This window comes from Amblyraja radiata, chromosome 8 (assembly GCF_010909765.2).
Source record: "Amblyraja radiata isolate CabotCenter1 chromosome 8, sAmbRad1.1.pri, whole genome shotgun sequence".
Lineage (NCBI taxonomy): Eukaryota > Metazoa > Chordata > Chondrichthyes > Rajiformes > Rajidae > Amblyraja > Amblyraja radiata.
This window is the reverse complement of record NC_045963.1, coordinates 1,681,630-1,700,708: the sequence shown is the minus strand read 5'-3', so window position 1 is coordinate 1,700,708 and position 19,079 is coordinate 1,681,630. Positions and strand designations below refer to the sequence as shown.

General features: G+C 43.4%; 1 protein-coding gene across 2 annotated transcripts in view; it reads left to right on the top strand.

Annotated features, from left to right (window-relative positions):
• The window catches only part of rps6ka2 (ribosomal protein S6 kinase A2), a 209,631-nt gene that overhangs the window by 78,271 nt on the left and 112,281 nt on the right, over positions 1 to 19,079 (top strand). For both annotated transcript variants that reach the window (XM_033025035.1, XM_033025034.1), the window contains exons 4-6: positions 6,852 to 6,932; positions 9,724 to 9,803; positions 16,380 to 16,486. In XM_033025035.1, the coding sequence (XP_032880926.1) occupies positions 6,852 to 6,932; positions 9,724 to 9,803; positions 16,380 to 16,486 (268 nt within the window). The remainder of the gene's footprint in view (positions 1 to 6,851; positions 6,933 to 9,723; positions 9,804 to 16,379; positions 16,487 to 19,079) is intronic.

Genomic DNA, 19,079 nt, shown 5'->3' with positions numbered 1-19,079 from the left:
CTGGATGTTAGGCCTCAGCGCAAATATATATCTATTTTAATTTACATCACTTTTGGCCTTTTCACTGTGTCTCGTCTTCCCCAGGCCCCAGGATCGTTATAGTAAGATGCGTCTAAGATGTTTGTGTGTGTGTGTGGGAGGAGATAAAATTGTTAGTTGTCACGCACATTTGTCATCGGGTCAGGAAATTTTGTCCCACCCCCCCCCCCCCCCCCCCAAGTTTTAAAAGCGATTTCCGCCCATGCCGCACAGTATTGTCATGGGCATCCCATGATGCGTTGCACCCCTCCTACACGATCAGTGGGCACCATTAGATAAAAGGATTGTGTGGCCGAAGATTGGAGGGAATGCCTTCCACTTTATTTCCTGTTTTGTTCTGGCAACGATGCATTGTTCTTTTGGACAACTCCACTGTCTCAAAGCAAAAATAATGCAGATGCTCGTAATCTGACAACAAAACTGAAATGGAAAGAACTCAGCAGATCAGGCAACTTCTGTGGAAAGAGAATGTGTGTTACAATGAAGTCCCTTGGAGATGATAATATCCCAAGGCTCTCAGTTATAAATGGTCTCTTGAATGGGAAATAAAAAAAGAAAAGCGCCGTGTGACATAACTGTTATGGCCTCAAGCCATAGTAAGTGTTTGAAGATTAATTTAAAAAAATACACAAATGGAAGCATTTCTGAGTTACCTACCTATCTCTGTCTACCACTATGTGCTTGGTATACCACACTGCTGTTATTTGGGGAAATTGCCCATTGTGTCAAACAGGGAGCCTTTTTACCATCTTATGAAACACTTTCACTTCTTTAGCCATTAAACAGAATATTTGGTGCTGTGCTCCTACTTTTCTTGTCTGTATATTTAGTGTTGCCCCTCTGTTTTCTTTTGCAATCTATAGACAATTGTAGCCAATTGTAGCCAATTGTCTCCTTTGCCTTCAAGAATGTTTCATATTGGATTGGAAGAGCATGTTCCTTCATGTTCAACAATAAAGGGCTGCTAATGTGCATCTTGTTCTATTATCCTCAAGCCTTGACCTTAGAGTCATAGAGAGATACAGTGTGGAAACAGGCCCTTCAGCCCAACTTGCCCTCACCAGCCAACATATCTCAGCTACACTAGTCCCACCTGTCTGCGCTTGGTCCATATCCCTCCAAACCTGTCTTATCCTGTCTAACTGTTTCTTGAATGTTGGGATAGTCCCAGCCTCAACTACCTCCACTGTCAGTTTGTTCCATAAACCCACCACCTTTTGTGTGAAAATGTTACCCCTCAGATTCCTATTACATCTTTTCCTTTCTCCCTGAACCTATGTCCTCTGGTCCTTGATTCCCCTCCTTTGGGCAATCTATTCATTGCATGATTTTGTACACCTCTATAAGATCACCCCTCATCCTGCGCTCCAAGGAATAGAGACCCAGCCTACTCAACTCTCCCTATAGCTCACATCTAGTCCTGGCAACATCCTCGTAAATCTTTTCTGAACCCTTTCAAGCTTGACAATATCTTTCCTAGAACATGGTGCCCAGAACTGAACACAATATTCTAAATGCGTTCTCACCAACGTCTTATACAACTGCAACGTGACCTCCCAACTTCTATACTCAATACTCTGATGGTGGCTAATGTGCCAAAAGCCTTTTTGACCAACTTATCTACCTGCGACACGACCTTCAAGGAACCATGCACCTACACTCCTAGATCCCTCTGCTGTACAACACTACCCAGAGGCCTACCATTCACCGTGTAGGTCCTGCCCTTGTTCTACGTCCCAAAATGCAACACTTCACACTTCACTGTATTAAATTCCACCAACCATTCCTCCACCCACCTGGCCAATCGATCCAGATCCTCCTGTAGTCATTCATGACCATCTTTACTATCTGCAAAAACACCCACTTTTGTATCATCAGCAAATTTGCTAATCTTGCCCGGTACGTTCTCATCCAAATCGTTGATGTAGATGACACACAGTAATAGGCTCAGCACCGAACCCTGAGGCACACCACTAGTCACAGGCCTCCAGTCCAAGAAGCAACCTTCCACCAATACCCTCTGTTTCCTTCCATGGAGCCAATTTGCTATCCATTCAGCTATCTTGGATCCCATGCGATCTTCTACAAGCTCTGGTGAATAGGATTAATTATGTTCATGGTTGTTATTTAGTAGATAACTCTTGTCCCATTGTTTCAGCAGTGGGAGTGAAGCATAAACCGAGAATGTGTCTGAAATTGGATCCATCGCTATGTATTTAAATAAAGCTTATCTAATGTCCAATCTGTTTGCAGAAGATCCATTACAAAGTCTAGGTGAACCGTAAGTCTTTTATTAAGATTTCAAGGAGAGAGCATCATACACGGCTGTGCATATCGGATCAGCTTACGTTCTAAAAACCGCAGTAACAAAACGACTGGCTGTAAAGGCTGTCAAGGCTACAGCACTCATGATGCCCAAAACCCTAACTGGTTTACTAGGGGGGAATGCATGGCCTGCATAATATGTATAGTGGAGATTGTACTATATGATTGTTTCATAGCAAAAGGATTTGAGTATAGGAGCAGGGAGGTTCTACTGCAGTTGTACAGGGTCTTGGTGAGACCACACCTGGAGTATTGCGTACAGTTTTGGTCTCCTAATCTGAGGAAAGACATTCTTGCCATAGAGGGAGTGCAGAGAATGTTCACCAGACTGATTCCTGGGATGGCAGGACTTTCATATGAAGAAAGACTGGATAGACTTGGCTTGTACTCGCTGGAATTCAGATGATTGAGGGGGGATCATATAGAAACTTACAAAATTCTTAAGCGGTTGGACAGGCTAGATGCAGGAAGATTGTTCCCGATGTTGGGGAAGTCCAGAACTAGGGGTCACAGTTTAAGGATAAGAGGGAAGTCTTTTAGGACCGAGATGAGAAAATCATTTTTTACACAGAGAGTGGTGAATCTGTGGAATTCTCTGCCACAGAAGGTAGTTGAGGCCAGTTCATTGGCTATATTTAAGAGGGAGTTAGATGTGGCACTTGTGGCTAAAAGGATCAGGGGGTATGGAGAGAAGGCAGGGATGGGATACTGAGTTGGATGATCAGCCATGATCATATCGAATGGCCGTGCAGGCTCGAAGGGCCGAATGGCCTACTCCTGCACCTATTTTCTATGTTTCTATGTTTCTATGTACAGGCATGGATTAATTTGGTAAATCCACACAATCTAACCTCAATGAAATTTAGGATAAAAAATTACCCACAAAAACAACCACTTTACAGTATCTTCATATGGTAAATTAACTTCAAATACGATATAATACGATACGATAGGTCGTTATTTATCCCAGGAGGGGAATTGGTCAGTCAACAGTTATAAAAACACAAGATACATTAAATTAAAGTGACGAGTGGAAAGGATTGGAGATGTGCAAAGATTGGGGGGGGAGGACAGTCAGTCTACCCCACGACAGAAGGGGGAGGAGTTGTACAGTTTGATAGCCACAGGGAAGAAGGATCTCCTGTGGCGTTCTGTGCTGCATCTTGGTGGAACCAGTCTGTTGCTGAAGATGCTCCTCAGGTTGGCCAGTGTGTCATGGACAATAATCAGGACAGTAACAATCAAACACTTATTTATTGAAGCATATAATAATTTTACATTGTACCTCACCGTAATTGTTTGTTTCAGTTGTTGTTTGAAGGATAATCCCACATGTAGTCACTATCTCCATCAAATATTACTGCTTTGATTAGGTATCTTTCACTGCTGCATAAGGTTATTGTAATTCTACCTCATCCATGCAAAACTGTCCTATTGCCTTCTCTGAATGTTGGGACCATATTGTTACTTGTAAGATATGTTCAGAAGTGATTCGTTTCATCGAATGCAATGTGTAAATATGATTCTTCAAAATTAGGACTTTGTGATAGAGTAAAACTGTCAATTCTCCTGCTACTGAGTAGTAATAATAATAATAATAATAATAATAATACACTTTATTGTCATTGTAAATACATACAACAAAATTTCAGGCGCACTGCCCGAGCGGAGCTCCAACGTATCAGATAAATAAAAGGCCTGTCCCACTTGGGCGACCTAATCCACGAGTTCTGGCGAGTTTGCCCTCGACTCATACTCGCAGCATGTTCGACACGAGGTTGTAGGAGGTCTTTGTAACTCTCCTTCATGCTCGAGAGTAGTCCCGGTGTACTTGAGGCCTCAGCTAGGTCGCGGCGTATTTTTCAACATGTTGAAAAATGCCAGCGAGTAAAAAAAGGTCTCCATGGAAAAAATCTATACTTTAATTACTCGTAGGTTTAGTCGTAGTAGGCAGCATGTTAGTCGTAGGTAATCGATGGTAGTCGAAGGTAGTCGTAGATAGTCTTCATCATAGTAGAAGGGAGGTTGAAGGGAGCTCGAAGGAGATCGAAGGAGGTCATCTTCACCCTCCACTATCCGGTGTCCAATTTTCCCGAAGTTAGTTGTAGATATCGTAGCTAGTCGAAGCTGGTCTTCAACATAGTCGAAGGAGGTGGAAGGAGGTCTTCAACATGACATTTTTTTTCAAACTCTCCTAAACTCTTTAAACTTGCCAGTTAGGTCGCCCAAGTGGGACAGCCCCTTAATAATGACAATGAAGGCAAGAAAAATGTAGTCGTCAGAATGTGCAATATTTCACAGTTTAGTGTTGTGGCAGTACAAAATATTGGCTATGTGTGTTCAATGCGGAGTTCAGAGTGGTGATGGCCTTGGGGTAGAAACTGTTTGTTAATCTTGTGGTGTGTGATTTGATGGACCTGTAATGCTTTCCTGAGGGCAGAAGGACAAACAAGTGATGTGCAGGATGGGATGAGTCCTTTAGTATGCGTGGTGCCTTCCGCAGGCAACGAGAGCTATAGATCTCTTCCAGGGCAGGCAGGTGTGTTGGTGATCTTCTGGGCTGTATTGATGACTCTCTGCGGAGCCTTCTTGTCAGCCGCAGTACTGTTGCCATACCATACCAGGATGCCATGTGTCAGGACACTCTTTAATTATCATTAACTACATAGCACCAACATCTGTGGTTCATTGTTTTGCTGTAGATTGCTGGTCAGCATGGCTATAATACTTACAGTTTGGCTATAATACTTACATGGAACAATGTGATTTCCAGCATCAATTCTGCATTATTGTCTTGCACTGAAAGACGGCAATGATGCAGAAAATGGGGGAATAGAAATGGATATAATCTTGTGATAGACACAATAAGCTGGAGTAAGTCAGCAGGTCAGGCAGCATCTCTGGAGAGAAGGAATGGGTGACGTTTCGGGTCGAGACCCTTCTTCAGACTGGTTTGGATGAATGAAAGATATGCAAAAAAGTAAAAATGATAAAGGAAACAGGCCATTGTAATCTGTTTGTTGGGTGAAAATGAGAAGCTAGTGCGACTTGGGTGGGGGAGGATAGACAGAGAGGGAATGCCAGGGCTACCTGAAGTGAGATAAATCAATATTAATTCCACTGGGCTGTAAGATGCCCAAGCGAAATATGAGATGCTGTTCCTCCAATTTGTGTTTAGCTTCACTCTGACAATGGAGGAGACCTAGGACAGAAAGGTCAGTGTAGGAATGGGAAGGAGAATTAAAGTGTCCAGCAACCGGGAGATCAGGTAGGTTCACGCGGGCTGAGTGAAGGTGTTTCGCGAAACGATCACCCAGTCTGTGTTTGGTCTCGCCGATGTACAAGAGTTCACATCTTGAACAACGGGTACAGTAGATAAGGATACAATCTCGGACACTCTCTCTCTCTCTCTCTCTCTCTCTCTCTCTCTTCTCTCTCTCTCTCTCTCTCTCTCTCTCTCTCTCTCTCTCTCTCTCTCTCTCTCTCTCTCTCTCTCGAGAAATGGATTATTGCAACACATAAACGTAGTCAATGTAAAATACTTAAAGAAAATCGAGAGAGATTGGTAGAATGGGTGGATCAGTTCCAACTAAAAGTTAACACCAAGATAAGTGAAATGTTACATTTTGATTGGAATAACTTTAATAATAATAATAATACATTTTATTTGTTGGGCGCCTTTCAGACATCTCAAGGACACCTTACATAGATCAACAGGAATATAAACATATAATCAGAGTAAAATAAATAATAAAGACATCACAGAGACACAAACTAAAAACAGAATTCAGTCCAAAAACAGAAAATCAAAAACACAATGTGAACCTTGAAAAACTAAAAACTAAAAAAACACAACTTTGCATCTGAGAAGGTAGAATTTTCTAAGTGGTACAAAAACAGAGAGATTTATTGCTATATATGCACAGCATGATGAAAATTGCCGGGTGAGAAAGTGATTAAAAATATAATAGGATCCCAGAGTTTATAAATAAGGAACAGAGAAAAAGAATAAGGAAGTCATGATGAACCAGCATAAAACAGTGATTATATTCATTGCTATTCACCCACTTTCCACTTTATTACAGCTTTTCAGAATGGTATGGCAACAGTTAGAGAGTTATTCCACACCTTGAACAATGTATACAGTAGATGAGGTTGGAGGGGGTGCAAGTGAACATCTGCCTAACCCGAAAGGACTATTGGGGTCCCTGGACTGAGTCGAGTGTAATTCTTGATGAGACTCATTCAAATGCTTCAAGGAGACTTTAACATTTAGTCTAAATGGACCCATGAGTTTCTCCTTCTGTGCATTACGGTGCTGTGCGATGCCACTTTTCTAAGCAATAAGACCCATCTTTTAATTTTGTGAATTTATATCAGATATTTAATGAGTACAAACGAGAAACAATTCTAATGTATAAGACAAATAATATGGAGAGTTAAAGCAGATATTGTTACATTAATTTTGTTCTGTTTTGTTCTGTCAGTGCGTGATCGAGTCAGATCTAAAATGGAGCGGGACATCTTGGCTGAGGTCAATCACCCTTTCATAGTAAAGTTGCACTATGGTGAGTTTTGTGTCTTTCATTGGCGTTGGTTCACTCTAACCATCAAGCGGGGCAGAAGGCAGATACATCTATCAAGGTAGCCTCGATGTGTCTTGAAATTGTAAACTCTAATATATTACTTTTACGATAGGATACGCTGGACAGAACGCCACAGGAGATCCTTCTTCCCCGTGGCTATCAAACTGTATAACTCCTGCTCCTTCTGTCATGGGGTAGACTGACTCATTCCCCCCCCACCCCCCACCCCCCAATCTTTGCCCATCTCCAATCTTTTCCACTCGTCACTTTAATGTCATGTTTCATGTATTTTGAGTTTTATGACTGTTGGCAGATCAATTCCCCTCATGGGATAAATAAAGTTCTATCGTGTTGTATCGAATATTTAGATTCATTCATAAAAAATGTCAGGTGGTCCACTGTGGACACCTTCATTCTTCCAATTTAGGCCACTTGAGAATCACCAATTTTAATTACTCTACTGCCTGCAGCAGCAAAGGTTTGAATCTCTTAAATATCCTCCCTAAACCTCTCGTCTTGCACTATTTTAAGACACTCCTTAAGATCTGCCTCATTTGCCAAGCTTATGAACATCTGACCTATGTGCTGATGTGGCTGGGCATTACATTTAGTTCCAGATTCTCCTTGAACCACATTGAGATGTTTTACAATGTTAATTGCACTATACAAAATAATTTGTTCTTGAAGACAATTTAACCTAATGCTAGTTACACTGCCAGAGGGAGAGATAGATCAGCCATGATTGAATGGCGGAGTAGACTTAATGGGCCGAATGGCTTAATTCTGCTCCTATCACTTATGACCTAATGTGGGCAAATGGGATTAGTGTTGATGGGCAAAACAGACAACAGGATATACTGGGTTGTACAACTTCCTAACTCTCTAATCTTATGCTACGCCTTGTCAGCCTTAAGGGCCTGTCCCACTTTCACGACCTAATTCACAACCTTTTTTACTCGTGGACATTTTTCATCAGGCTAAACAAAACGCCGCGACCTACTTGATGCCACGAGTACCTACGACTAGCACCATGACCTGCTACGAACTACCTACGACCTCCTACGACCTCGTGACAACCGTATGAGTCAAGGGCAAACTCGGCAGATGTTGTGAATTAGGTTGTGAAAGTGGGACAGGCCCTTTATTGCATACCAGACCTGGAATTTCCATGTTTGAATTTGACCACCTCTGGAAACAGAGAGATGGATTGATTGAAAGATACAGCATTGAAATGCTCTTCGGTCCACTGAATCCACACTAGCCAGTTCACACTCGTTCTATGTTATCCCACTTTTGCGTCCACACCCGACACACCATGAGCGACTTACAGTAGAACTAATAGAACGTGATGTTTCAATCCCTGTAGTATGTCGGCACTCTTGATATTGGCGGTGGGATTGGGGTGGTGAAAGGTAGGGCAGGTCATCAGGTGGGCACCCTCGTTCTTTGACGTTTCATTGATAAGCCCACAACGTCTCCAGAGGGCTCAACGGTGATACCTGGCATCCCAGGTACACCCCCTCAGTTCCATACCCTCCTGTCTTTATCTTGCAGCCCAATTGTTGTCTTACCTTTTAATCGAAAGCCAATTGCTGCTTTTATCTGCTGAATTTGACAATGATCTGATTGCTTGTTGGAGGGAGCAATCCTCACCCCCAATTTTTTCAAAGAATCAATTAACCTACAAACCCCATACATCTTTGGGATGTGGAGGGACACAGGAGCACCCGAAGAAACCCACATGGTCACAGGAAGAACGTGCAAACTCCACACCGATAGCACTCCCTAGACCAGGATGGGACCCAGGTTTCTGGCGCTGAGAGGTAGCAGCTCTACCAGTGTGCTGCCTTCATTGTTCTCTCACTATTTGATCAGTTACATTTAGGGTCATTAAAATGCCCCGAAGTTAATAACTGTAGTCTCTTTATTCCACAAGACATAGGAGCAGAATTAGGCCATTCGGCCCATCGGGTCTAATCCGCCATTCGATCATGGCTGATCTATATTTCCTTCTCAACCCCATTCATCAGCCTTCTCCCCATAACCTCTGATGCCCTTACGAATCAAGAACCTAACAAAATGTGTAGGAAAGAACTACAGATGCTGGTTTAAATCGAAGGAAGACACAAAATGCTGGAGTAACTCAGCGGGACAGGTAGTAACTCTGGAGAGAAGGAATGGGTGACATTTCGGGTCGAGACCCTTCTTTAGATGTCAGGGGAGTCGGCGAGACAGAGATAGAATGAAGTCGGTGACAGTAAGACGGGTGGGAGAACTGGGAAGGGGGAGGGGATGGAGAGAGAGGGAAAGCAAGGGCTATTTGACGTTAGAGAAGTCAATGTTCATACCGCTGGGGTGTAAGCTACCCAAGCAGAATATCAGGTGCTGGTCCTCCAACCTATCATTCTCCACTTTAAAAATACCTAATGTCTTGGCCTCCACAGCTGTCTGTGGCACTGAATTCCAGCGATTCCATCCCATATCACCCATCCCATATATCTGCAGAAATGTTATTCTCTGAATATAAATATTTCCAGCCAGTCCATTCTTGCCTTTGCTTTAATCCAACCCTTAATTCTTCTTTCTCTTTTCCCCTCATTTGATTGCTCCATGATTTTAAAAATCTTCTTTCCCCGTTTTCACTCGGGTTTGTCTTTACCTTTAGATCAATTTCTCTTGTTGTTCTTTGCATGATTAAATATTTATGAACGAAATGATGAATCAAATTAAAATCCAAATCAATTGGACGCCTCATTTTTTGTCTCTTCTGCAGCGTTCCAGACTGAAGGAAAATTGTATCTGATTTTAGATTTTCTAAGAGGTGGTGACCTTTTTACAAGATTATCCAAAGAGGTAAGTGGGCAAAAAAATTAAATGTCTCCAGTTATATTTAAGGGCCTGTCCCACTGTACGAGGTAATTCAAGAGCTCTCCCGAGTTTAAAAAAAAAATCAAACTCGTGGTAAGCACGTAGAATGTTCGTAGCGGGTACGTCGGAGCTCGGGACATCTCTTAGCGGCTCGTAACGCTAACGGCAGGTACTTGGGAAACGCATGTTGAAAAATGTCCACGAGAGCCCCGAGTACTTATGAGCAGCTATTACCGTAATTCTCCGAGTTCGAATCAGGGGAAACTCGAGAGAACTCTTGAATTAGCTCGTACAGTGGGACAGCCACATTAAGATACCATTCTTGCTTACAACAAATTGTGCATTCAGAGTCAAAAGGACAAATAAATAAGGATGATTTGGTATTATTTGGAGATATGCTAGTTAATTGTCGGCAATCAACATTGCAATTCTTGAGTGATATTTGGAGAGCTTTACATGATATCAATGAAAGGATTTTCTGCCCTTCTCTTGCATTTTACACTTACATTATAATCTTACATCCTGTGTTTCCAAGCAGTTCACTCATAATTAATGTCACAGATGTTTTGCTGACTAAGATCATCTGCTCATGGATCACATTGTTACTTGTGTTAACTATATAACCATATAACAATTACAGCACGGAAACAGGCCATCTCGGCCCTACAAGTCCGCGCCGAACAATTATTTTCCCTTAGTCCCACCTGCCTGCACTCATACCATAACCCTCCATTCCCTTCTCATCCATATGCCTATCCAATTTATTTTTAAATGATACCAACGAACCTGCCTCCACCACTTCCACTGGAGGCTCATTCCACACCGCTACCCCTCTCTGAGTAAAGAAGTTCCCCCTCATGTTACCCCTAAACTTCTGTCCCTTAATTCTGAAGTCATGTCCTCTTGTTTGAATCTTCCCTATTCTCAAAGGGAAAAGCTTGTCCACATCAACTCTGTCTATCCCTCTCATCATTTTAAAGACCTCTATCAAGTCCCCCCTTAACCTTCTGCGCTCCAGAGAATAAAGACCTAACTTATTCAACCTTTCTCTGTAACTTAGTTGTTGAAACCCAGGCAACATTCTAGTAAATCTCCTCTGTACTCTCTCTATTTTGTTGACATCCTTCCTATAATTGGGCGACCAAAATTGTACACCATACTCCAGATTTGGTCTCACCAATGCCTTATACAATTTTAACATTACATCCCAGCTTCTATACTCAATGCTCTGATTTATAAAGGCTAGCATACCAAAACTTTCTTTACCACCCTATCTATATGAGATTCCACCTTCAAGGAACTATGCACGGTTATTCCCAGATCCCTCTGTTCAACTGCATTCTTCAATTCCCTACCATTTACCATGTACGTCCTATTTTGATTTGTCCTGCCAAGGTGTAGCACCTCACATTTATCAGCATTAAACTCCATCTGCCATCTTTCAGCCCATTCTTCCAAATGGCCTAAATCACTCTGTAGACTTTGGAAATCCTCTTCATTATCGACAACACCCCCTATCTTGGTATCATCTGCATACTTACTAATCCAATTTACCACACCTTCATCCAGATCATTGATGTACATGACAAACAACAAAGGACCCAACACAGATCCCTGAGGCACCCCACTTGTCACCTGCCTCCAACCCGACAAACAGCCATCCACCATTACCCTCTGGCGTCTCCCATTCAGCCACTGTTGAATCCATCTTGCTACTCCTGCATTTATACCCAACAGTTGAACCATCTTAACCAACCTTCCATGAGGAACCTTGTCAAAGGCCTTACTAAAGTCCATATAGACAACATCCACTGCTTTACCCTCGTCAATTTCCCTAGTAACCTCTTCAAAAAATTCAAGAAGATTAGTCAAACATGACCTTCCAGGCACAAATCCATGTTGACTGTTCCTAATCAGACCCTGTTTACTTGACCTGGAGAAGATGTTTCCACTAGTGGGAGAGTCTAGGACCAGAATTATATTCTCATAGCCTGAGAATTAAAGGATGTTCCTTTAGGAAGAAGATGAAGAGGAATTTCTTTAGTCGGAGGGTGGTGAATCGGAGGAATTCATTGCCGCAGAAGGCTGTGGAGGCCAAGTCAATGGATATTTCTAACGCAGGGATAGATAGATTCTTGATTAGTACGGGTGTTAGGGGTTATGAGGAGAAGGCAGAAGAATGGGGTTACGAGGGAGAGGTAGATCAGCCATGATTGAATGGTGGAGTAGACTTGATGGGCCGAATGGGCCAATTATGCTCCTATCACCAATTACTTCTAATCTGGACGATGGTGCTGTCCAGCACAAGGAGTTTACATCCAATTTATCAGCTCATTGCAGTACAACACAAAGGCTCTCAGGCTGCCAGTGGCAGGCTCTGCTTCCCAGCTTTGGCGGCCAAAGCTCGCAGCCATTCTCCCCGACTTATCATTCATAAGCACAAACACTGAAATACATCCAGGAAATATTAAAGTGTAATATTACGAACTTACCATTTACTGTGTAAGTTTTACCTGGCTTGTCTGACCAAAATGCAACTTCTCACATTTATTCCAATTAAACTTCATCCGCCGTTCTTCAGCCCAGTTGATCGAGACTCCTGTTGCTATTGTAGATAGCCTCCTTCACGGGAGTTAAGTCCTTCAAATGCGTTAAAAGCTAAAAGAGTTAAGAATCTCACACCCACATCAAAATTAAGGTGTTTCTTCACATTAATTTCAACTGTCGTAGCACCAGTTAATTTGGCACAAGTTTAGCAGATATATTTCCCAACCATAGAGTTGAAATGAATGCATTTGCTGCCCATTTAATTCCTTGAGTAGTCCATTGCCATAACTCAGGGGCAGGAACAGCAAGGCTGATAAAGTGGAAAATGGTGAACATATTAAATAATATAGATATTATATATTAAATACCTCATGGTGACCCTCGGACTATCCTTGTTCGGACTTTGCTGGTTTTATCTTGTGCTAAACGTTGTTTCCTTAAATATCTTTACACTGTAAATGGCTCAATTGTAACCATGTTTTGTCCTTCTGCTGACTGGACGGCACGCAACAAAAGCTTTTCACTGTACCTCGTTACACGTGACAATAAACTAAACTGAAATAATCCCTCTATTCTGATATTCTACATAAAAAGAACAGATCTGAGTTGATCTGCCTAGTTTTACGGGGTGCAGGATGAAGGCCAACTGTGGATTGTAGACTTCTCTAGGGTTCCCAATACGTATGCTGGGAAATTTAAGGGCCTGTCCCACTTGGGCGTCATTTGCACGTCACGCAGGTGTCACGCGAGGATTTTCAGAACCCCAAAATCCTGCCGTGCGCTACAGCGCGCCACTGTCTACGCTACCATGCGCCATGCGCCCATAATGCAATCCATGCTCGCATCACGCACGCGTTACGATGCGCACGTCGTGCGTCGTGACGCGTAAATTTTGTTTAGGTTAGAGATACAGCGTGGAAAGAGGCCCTTTGGCCCACCGAGTCTGCGCCGACCAGCAATGCCCCGCACATTTACACTATCCTACATCCACTAGGGACAATTTTTCATTTACCAAACCAACTAACCTACAAACCTTTATGCCTTTGGAGTGTGGGACGAAACCAAAGATCTCGGAGAAAACCCACGCAGGTCACGGGGAGAATGTACAGACTCTGTACAGACAGCACCCGTAGTCGGGATCGGACCTGGGTCTCCGGCGCTGCATTCGCTCTAAGGCAGCAACTCTACCGCAGCACCACCGTGACCGCCACTGAGCCTGTTACATCTTAACCAATTGTCATTACTGCTGGCCCATTCATTTCAATAGGAATAAACAGCCATGTGGAGAACAGTAAACATGGGAAATTTTCTTATTGAGAAACAAAAAAACTGCTGATGCTCCACGTCCGAGAAATAAAACAGAAAATGTTAGAAACCTTCAGCAGTTCATATCCATGAGAGAGAAACAGTGAACGACTTTTCACCAAAATAGGTGAGATTAGCAACAGACATATTTTAATTGAAGGGAAGATTATAGTTCAGTTTAGTTAATTGTCACCTGCACTGGCTTTTTGTTGTGTGCTAACCAGCCAGCGGAAAGACAATACATGATTACGATCGATCCATTTGCAGTGTAAAGATACAGGCTGGCTTTAGTGTAAGGTAAAGCCAGTAAAGTCTGATCAAGGATAGTCCGAGGGTCACCAAAGAGATAGATCGTACTTCAGCACTGCTCTCTGTGGGGAAAACAAAGAGAATGCCTGTGAGAGGCTAGTGTCTGAGGAAATCGATAAAACAGAATGGAGTCAACTGAGAAGGTGGTGAAGGTATGTTAATAGTGGCAGTGTGGAGGTGTAACTGGAGGGAGAATAGAGGTGGCAAAAACAGGAAAGCAGACTATTATCTAAATGGTGGCCGACTAGGAAAAGGGGAGATGCAGCGAGACCTGGGTGTCATGGTACACCAGTCATTGAAAGTGGGCATGCAGGTGCAGCAGGCAGTGAAGAAAGCGAGTGGTATGTTAGCTTTCATAGCAAAAGGATTTGAGTATAGGAGCAGGGAGGTTCTACTGCAGTTGTACAGGGTATTGGTGAGACCACACCTGGAGTATTGCGTACAGTTTTGGTCTCCAAATCTGAGGAAGGACATTATTGCCATAGAGGGAGTGCAGAGAAGGTTCACCAGACTGATTCCTGGGATGTCAGGACTGTCTTATGAAGAAAGACTGGATAGACTTGGTTTATACTCTCTAGAATTTAGGAGATTGAGAGGGGATCTTATAGAAACTTACAAAATTCTTAAGGGGTTGGACAGGCTAGATGCAGGAAGATTGCTCCCGATGTTGGGGAAGTCCAGGACAAGGGGTCACAGCTTAAGGATAAGGGGGAAATCCTTTAAAACCGAGATGAGAAGAACTTTTTTCACACAGAGAGTGGTGAATCTCTGGAACTCCCTGCCACAGAGGGTAGTCGAGGCCAGTTCATTGGCTATATTTAAGAGGGAGTTAGATGTGGCCCTTGTGGCTAAGGGGATCAGAGGGTATGGAGAGAAGGCAGGTACGGGATACTGAGTTGGATGATCAGCCATGATCATATTGAATGGCGGTGCAGGCTCGAAGGGCCGAATGGCCTACTCCTGCACCTAATTTCTATGTTTCTATGAAGCAAAACAAAACAGATGTGTAGGAAGGTAGACAAAAGTGCTGTTGAAACTCAGCGGGTGCGGCAGCATCTATGGAGCGAAGGAAATAGGCAACGTTTCTGGCCGAAACCCTTCTTCCGACCCCCCCAGATGTGTAGGAAGGAACTAGTTTAGAGAAACAGGCCCACTGAGTCCAGCCCGACCAGCGATCCCCGCACATTAACACTATCCTACACACACCCGCGATAATTTACAATTAAACTATGCCAATTAACCTACGAATCTGTACCTCTTTGGAGTGTGGGGAGAAACCGGAGATCTCGGAGAAAACCCACACAGGGGAGAACGTACAAACTCCGTACAGACACCACCCGTAGACAGGATCAAACCCGGATCTCTGGCGCTGTAAGGCAGCAACTCCACCGCTGTGCCACCATGAAGCCAGTGTGAAGCTTCAGCACCTGTCAAGGCAAGCCGGGGGTGGGACTGCCTCTCTAATCATCTGGGAATCAGCTTGCAAATTGAAGATAGTATCTGGCAATTTGCTATAAGCATCTGAAGATCCTCACCAGAGTCCCTCCTGCCCGACCCAACATGTTCCTCATCCTGTGTTTTATGAGCATGCAAAGCAATGGAATAGGTAAACAGATATTCATTTAATATTTTATTTGGAATTTAACAGTTGTGGTAACAAGAAAATCAACGATGTTTGCTGTTATTACACCATTAAAACAATAGAAGTGTTGGGATTTCATGCATACTTTGTTTAACATGGGAATTCTGAAATTGCTGTTGATTGATCAGGCATCCTCTTCATATTGTAGTGTAGTTATTACCCTAATTAAGTCCCATTCTTTCTCTCCAGAGATGCTGCCTGTCCCGCTGAGTTACTCTAGCTTCTTGTGTCTTTCTTCAGTGAAAATCACATGAATGTGCATTTAAGATAACTAATAACAATCTCTCTGTGAATAACATTAATCTTTGGTGTGTGTCGTCCTAGTTGCCAGAGGAGGTAGTTGCGGCTGGGACTATCCCAACATTTAAGAAACAGTTAGACAGGATAGGACAGGTTTGAAGGGTTTTGGTCCAAACATGGGCAGGTGGGACTAGTGTAGATGGGACATTGTTGGCCGATATGGGCAAGTTGGGCTGAAGGGCCTGTTTCCACACTGTGCCACTCTATGACTATGACTAATGAAAACTGAAACTAATTTTAATTATATACATTGTAGTTCCCAGAGAATATTTTAAAGTATAATGACTTTACTTTTTTTAATTTGTATATTTATGTTTCACTGTTTATATGTTCCAAATCTCTAGTTAGTAGTCTGTAATTTATAACAGTTGATTAGAAGCGCTATATATTCCTTCCTGATTTGATATCATCACTGTTTAGAAAAACATTCAGCTAATGTTTGAACTTTCTCCCTGAAGGTGATGTTTACAGAAGAAGATGTCAAATTCTATTTAGCTGAGCTTGCCTTGGCTCTGGATCATCTCCATGGCCTTGGAATCATTTATAGAGACTTAAAACCAGAAAAGTAAGAGATGTTTCTTTTCTCTGAAATCTTGCTTCCTCCACCCTTGCCATATTAACATGTGGTATTCAACTGTGGTACCACAGTAGAGTTGCTGTCTCAGAGTCCCAGGTTCGATCCTTATTACGGGTGCTGTCTGTACGGAGTTTCTACATTCTCCCGTGACCTGTGTCCTTTTTCTACGAGATCTTCGGTTTCCTCCCACACTCCAAAGACGTACAGGCTTGTAGGTTGATTGGCTTGGTATAAGTGTAAATTATCCCTAATGTGTGTAGGATAATGTTAATGTGCGGGGATCGCTGGTCCAGACCCGGGGGATGAAGGGCCTGTTTCAACGCTGTATCTCTAAACTAAATGAAACGAAACTGCATTATGTTGTGTTTCAAATAAAGCCTGTGATGAAAATTCTTGTCTATGCACTCAAGTAGATTCACAGATAGATAGCACATACAGTATAAAATGACTTGCATACATGACACGACATGTTTAGTTTAGTTTAATTTAGAGATACAGCGTGGAAACAGGCCCTTCAGCCTGAGTCCGCACTGACCAGCGATCCCTGCACATTAACACTACCCTATGCTCATTAGGGACAATTTACATTTATACCAAGCCAATTAACCTACAAACCTGTAGGTCATTGGAGTGTGGGGGGAAATCGAAGATCTTGGAGAAAACCCACGCAGGTCACGGGGAGAACGTACAAACTCCGTATAGACAACCATCCATAGTCGGGATCGAACCCCGGTCTCTGACGCTATAAGGCAGCAGCACTTCCCGCGGCCCCAGCATGTTATTGTGATAAAACCATTTGCTACCAATTGTTAATCCGAGAGTGCTGTTGACCGCGGGGAGGCAAGGATTTGTCATTATTGGCTCTCTACCAAAGAATGAATCTTTGAGAAAAACAGAAAATAAAAGGTTTTATATGAATTATATTATTATATTCCTTTTTAAATTATCTGTTTTTTTGGATGTCAAATTTCAGCATTTGCTTCACTTGCTTCAGTCAATGAACAGACAATGAAAACTGCTGCCTCAGTGATATTTCAATGCCTTCACTGAAGTAACACTCTTTGGCCAAGACTGTGCTGGGTAGTTTTTTATCTCTCGCAGTGGTAAATAACAAAAATATATATTATTTTCCAAAGATGCCATGCCTGGCTTGTATATGTCACAGAGCAAAGTTTATTGCATTAATTTTTTTAAATATAGGCTTGGAATAAAAAAACATTCATTTTAAGCCTTTATATATTACTAGACCAAGTGCAGACCCGTTGGGTCTGTTTCCCCAACGGCGTTTTGCAGGGGGGGGGGGAGGGGGGGCTGCGGCATCAAACTCATATTAACCAACCCCCAAACACACAGGGGGGGGGAGGGGGGGGGATGTGAAGAGGGGAGGGAGGGGAGAGGAGGTGGAGGAAATGGGACAGATTTGGGAGGGAAAGGAGAGCGGGGTAGGGGGTGAGAGAGGGGGATGGGGAGAGAGATGTGGGGGAGGGGGAGGATGGGGAGGTAGGGGAGGAGGGAGGGAGGGGGAGAGGGGTGGGGGAGAGAGGGGAAAGAGTGGGGAGGGAGAGTGGAGGGGGAAGGGGGAGAGGTGGAAGAGTGGGGAGGGAGGTGGAGAGGGGTAGGGGGAGTGATGGAAGAGGGACAGAGGGGTAGGAGGAAGGGGGTGGCGTTGAGAGGGAAGGGGGGTGGGGGAGAGAGGGATGGGTGGGAGAGGGGTGCGGAGAGGGAAACATAGAACCATTGAAATTAAGTGCAGGAGTAGGCCATTCGGCCCTTCGAGCCTGCACCACCATTCAATATGATCGTGGCTGATCATCCAACTCAGTATCCTGTACCTGCCTTCTCTCCATACCCCCTGATCCCTTTAGCCACAAGGACCACATCTAACTCCCTCTTAAATACAGCCAATGAACAGGCCTCAACTACCTTCTGTGCCAGTGAATTCCAGAGATTCACCACTCTCTGTGTGAAAAATGTTTTTCTCATCTCAGTCCTAAAAGATTTACCCCTTATCCTTAAACTGTGACCCCTTGTTCTGGACTTCCCCAACATCTGGAACAATCTTCCTGCATCTAGCCTGTCCAACCCCTTAAGAATTTTGTAAGTTTCTATAAGATACCCCCTCAATCTTCTAAATTCTAGCATGTACAAGCCGAGTCTATCCAGTCTTTCGTCATATGAAAGTCCTGACATCCCAGGAATTGGTCTGGTGAACCTTCTCTGTACTCCCTCTATGGCAACAATGTATTTGAACATTGGGCATTGTGACATCACACAATGGAACGTTCACCAAGTGCTTGTGCTCCTGCAAAGGCATATGTAAATGATCCATTCCGATTGGACATCTGTGAGCATAGGGCATTGTGACATCACACGATGGAACGTTCACCAGGGGCTGGGGCTGGTGCTGCTTCTATGGGTGAGAAGCCAGTTTATTTTTGAAATATTGGGGGGGGGGGTGAAGGATTTGATTAAAAACGTGCACTTAAACACGACGACCAATGGCAAACCCGTTGGGTCTGATCCCCCAACGCAGCCGTACCCTACCCGTAGCCCCCACTGGGGGGGGGGGGGCGGCATCACA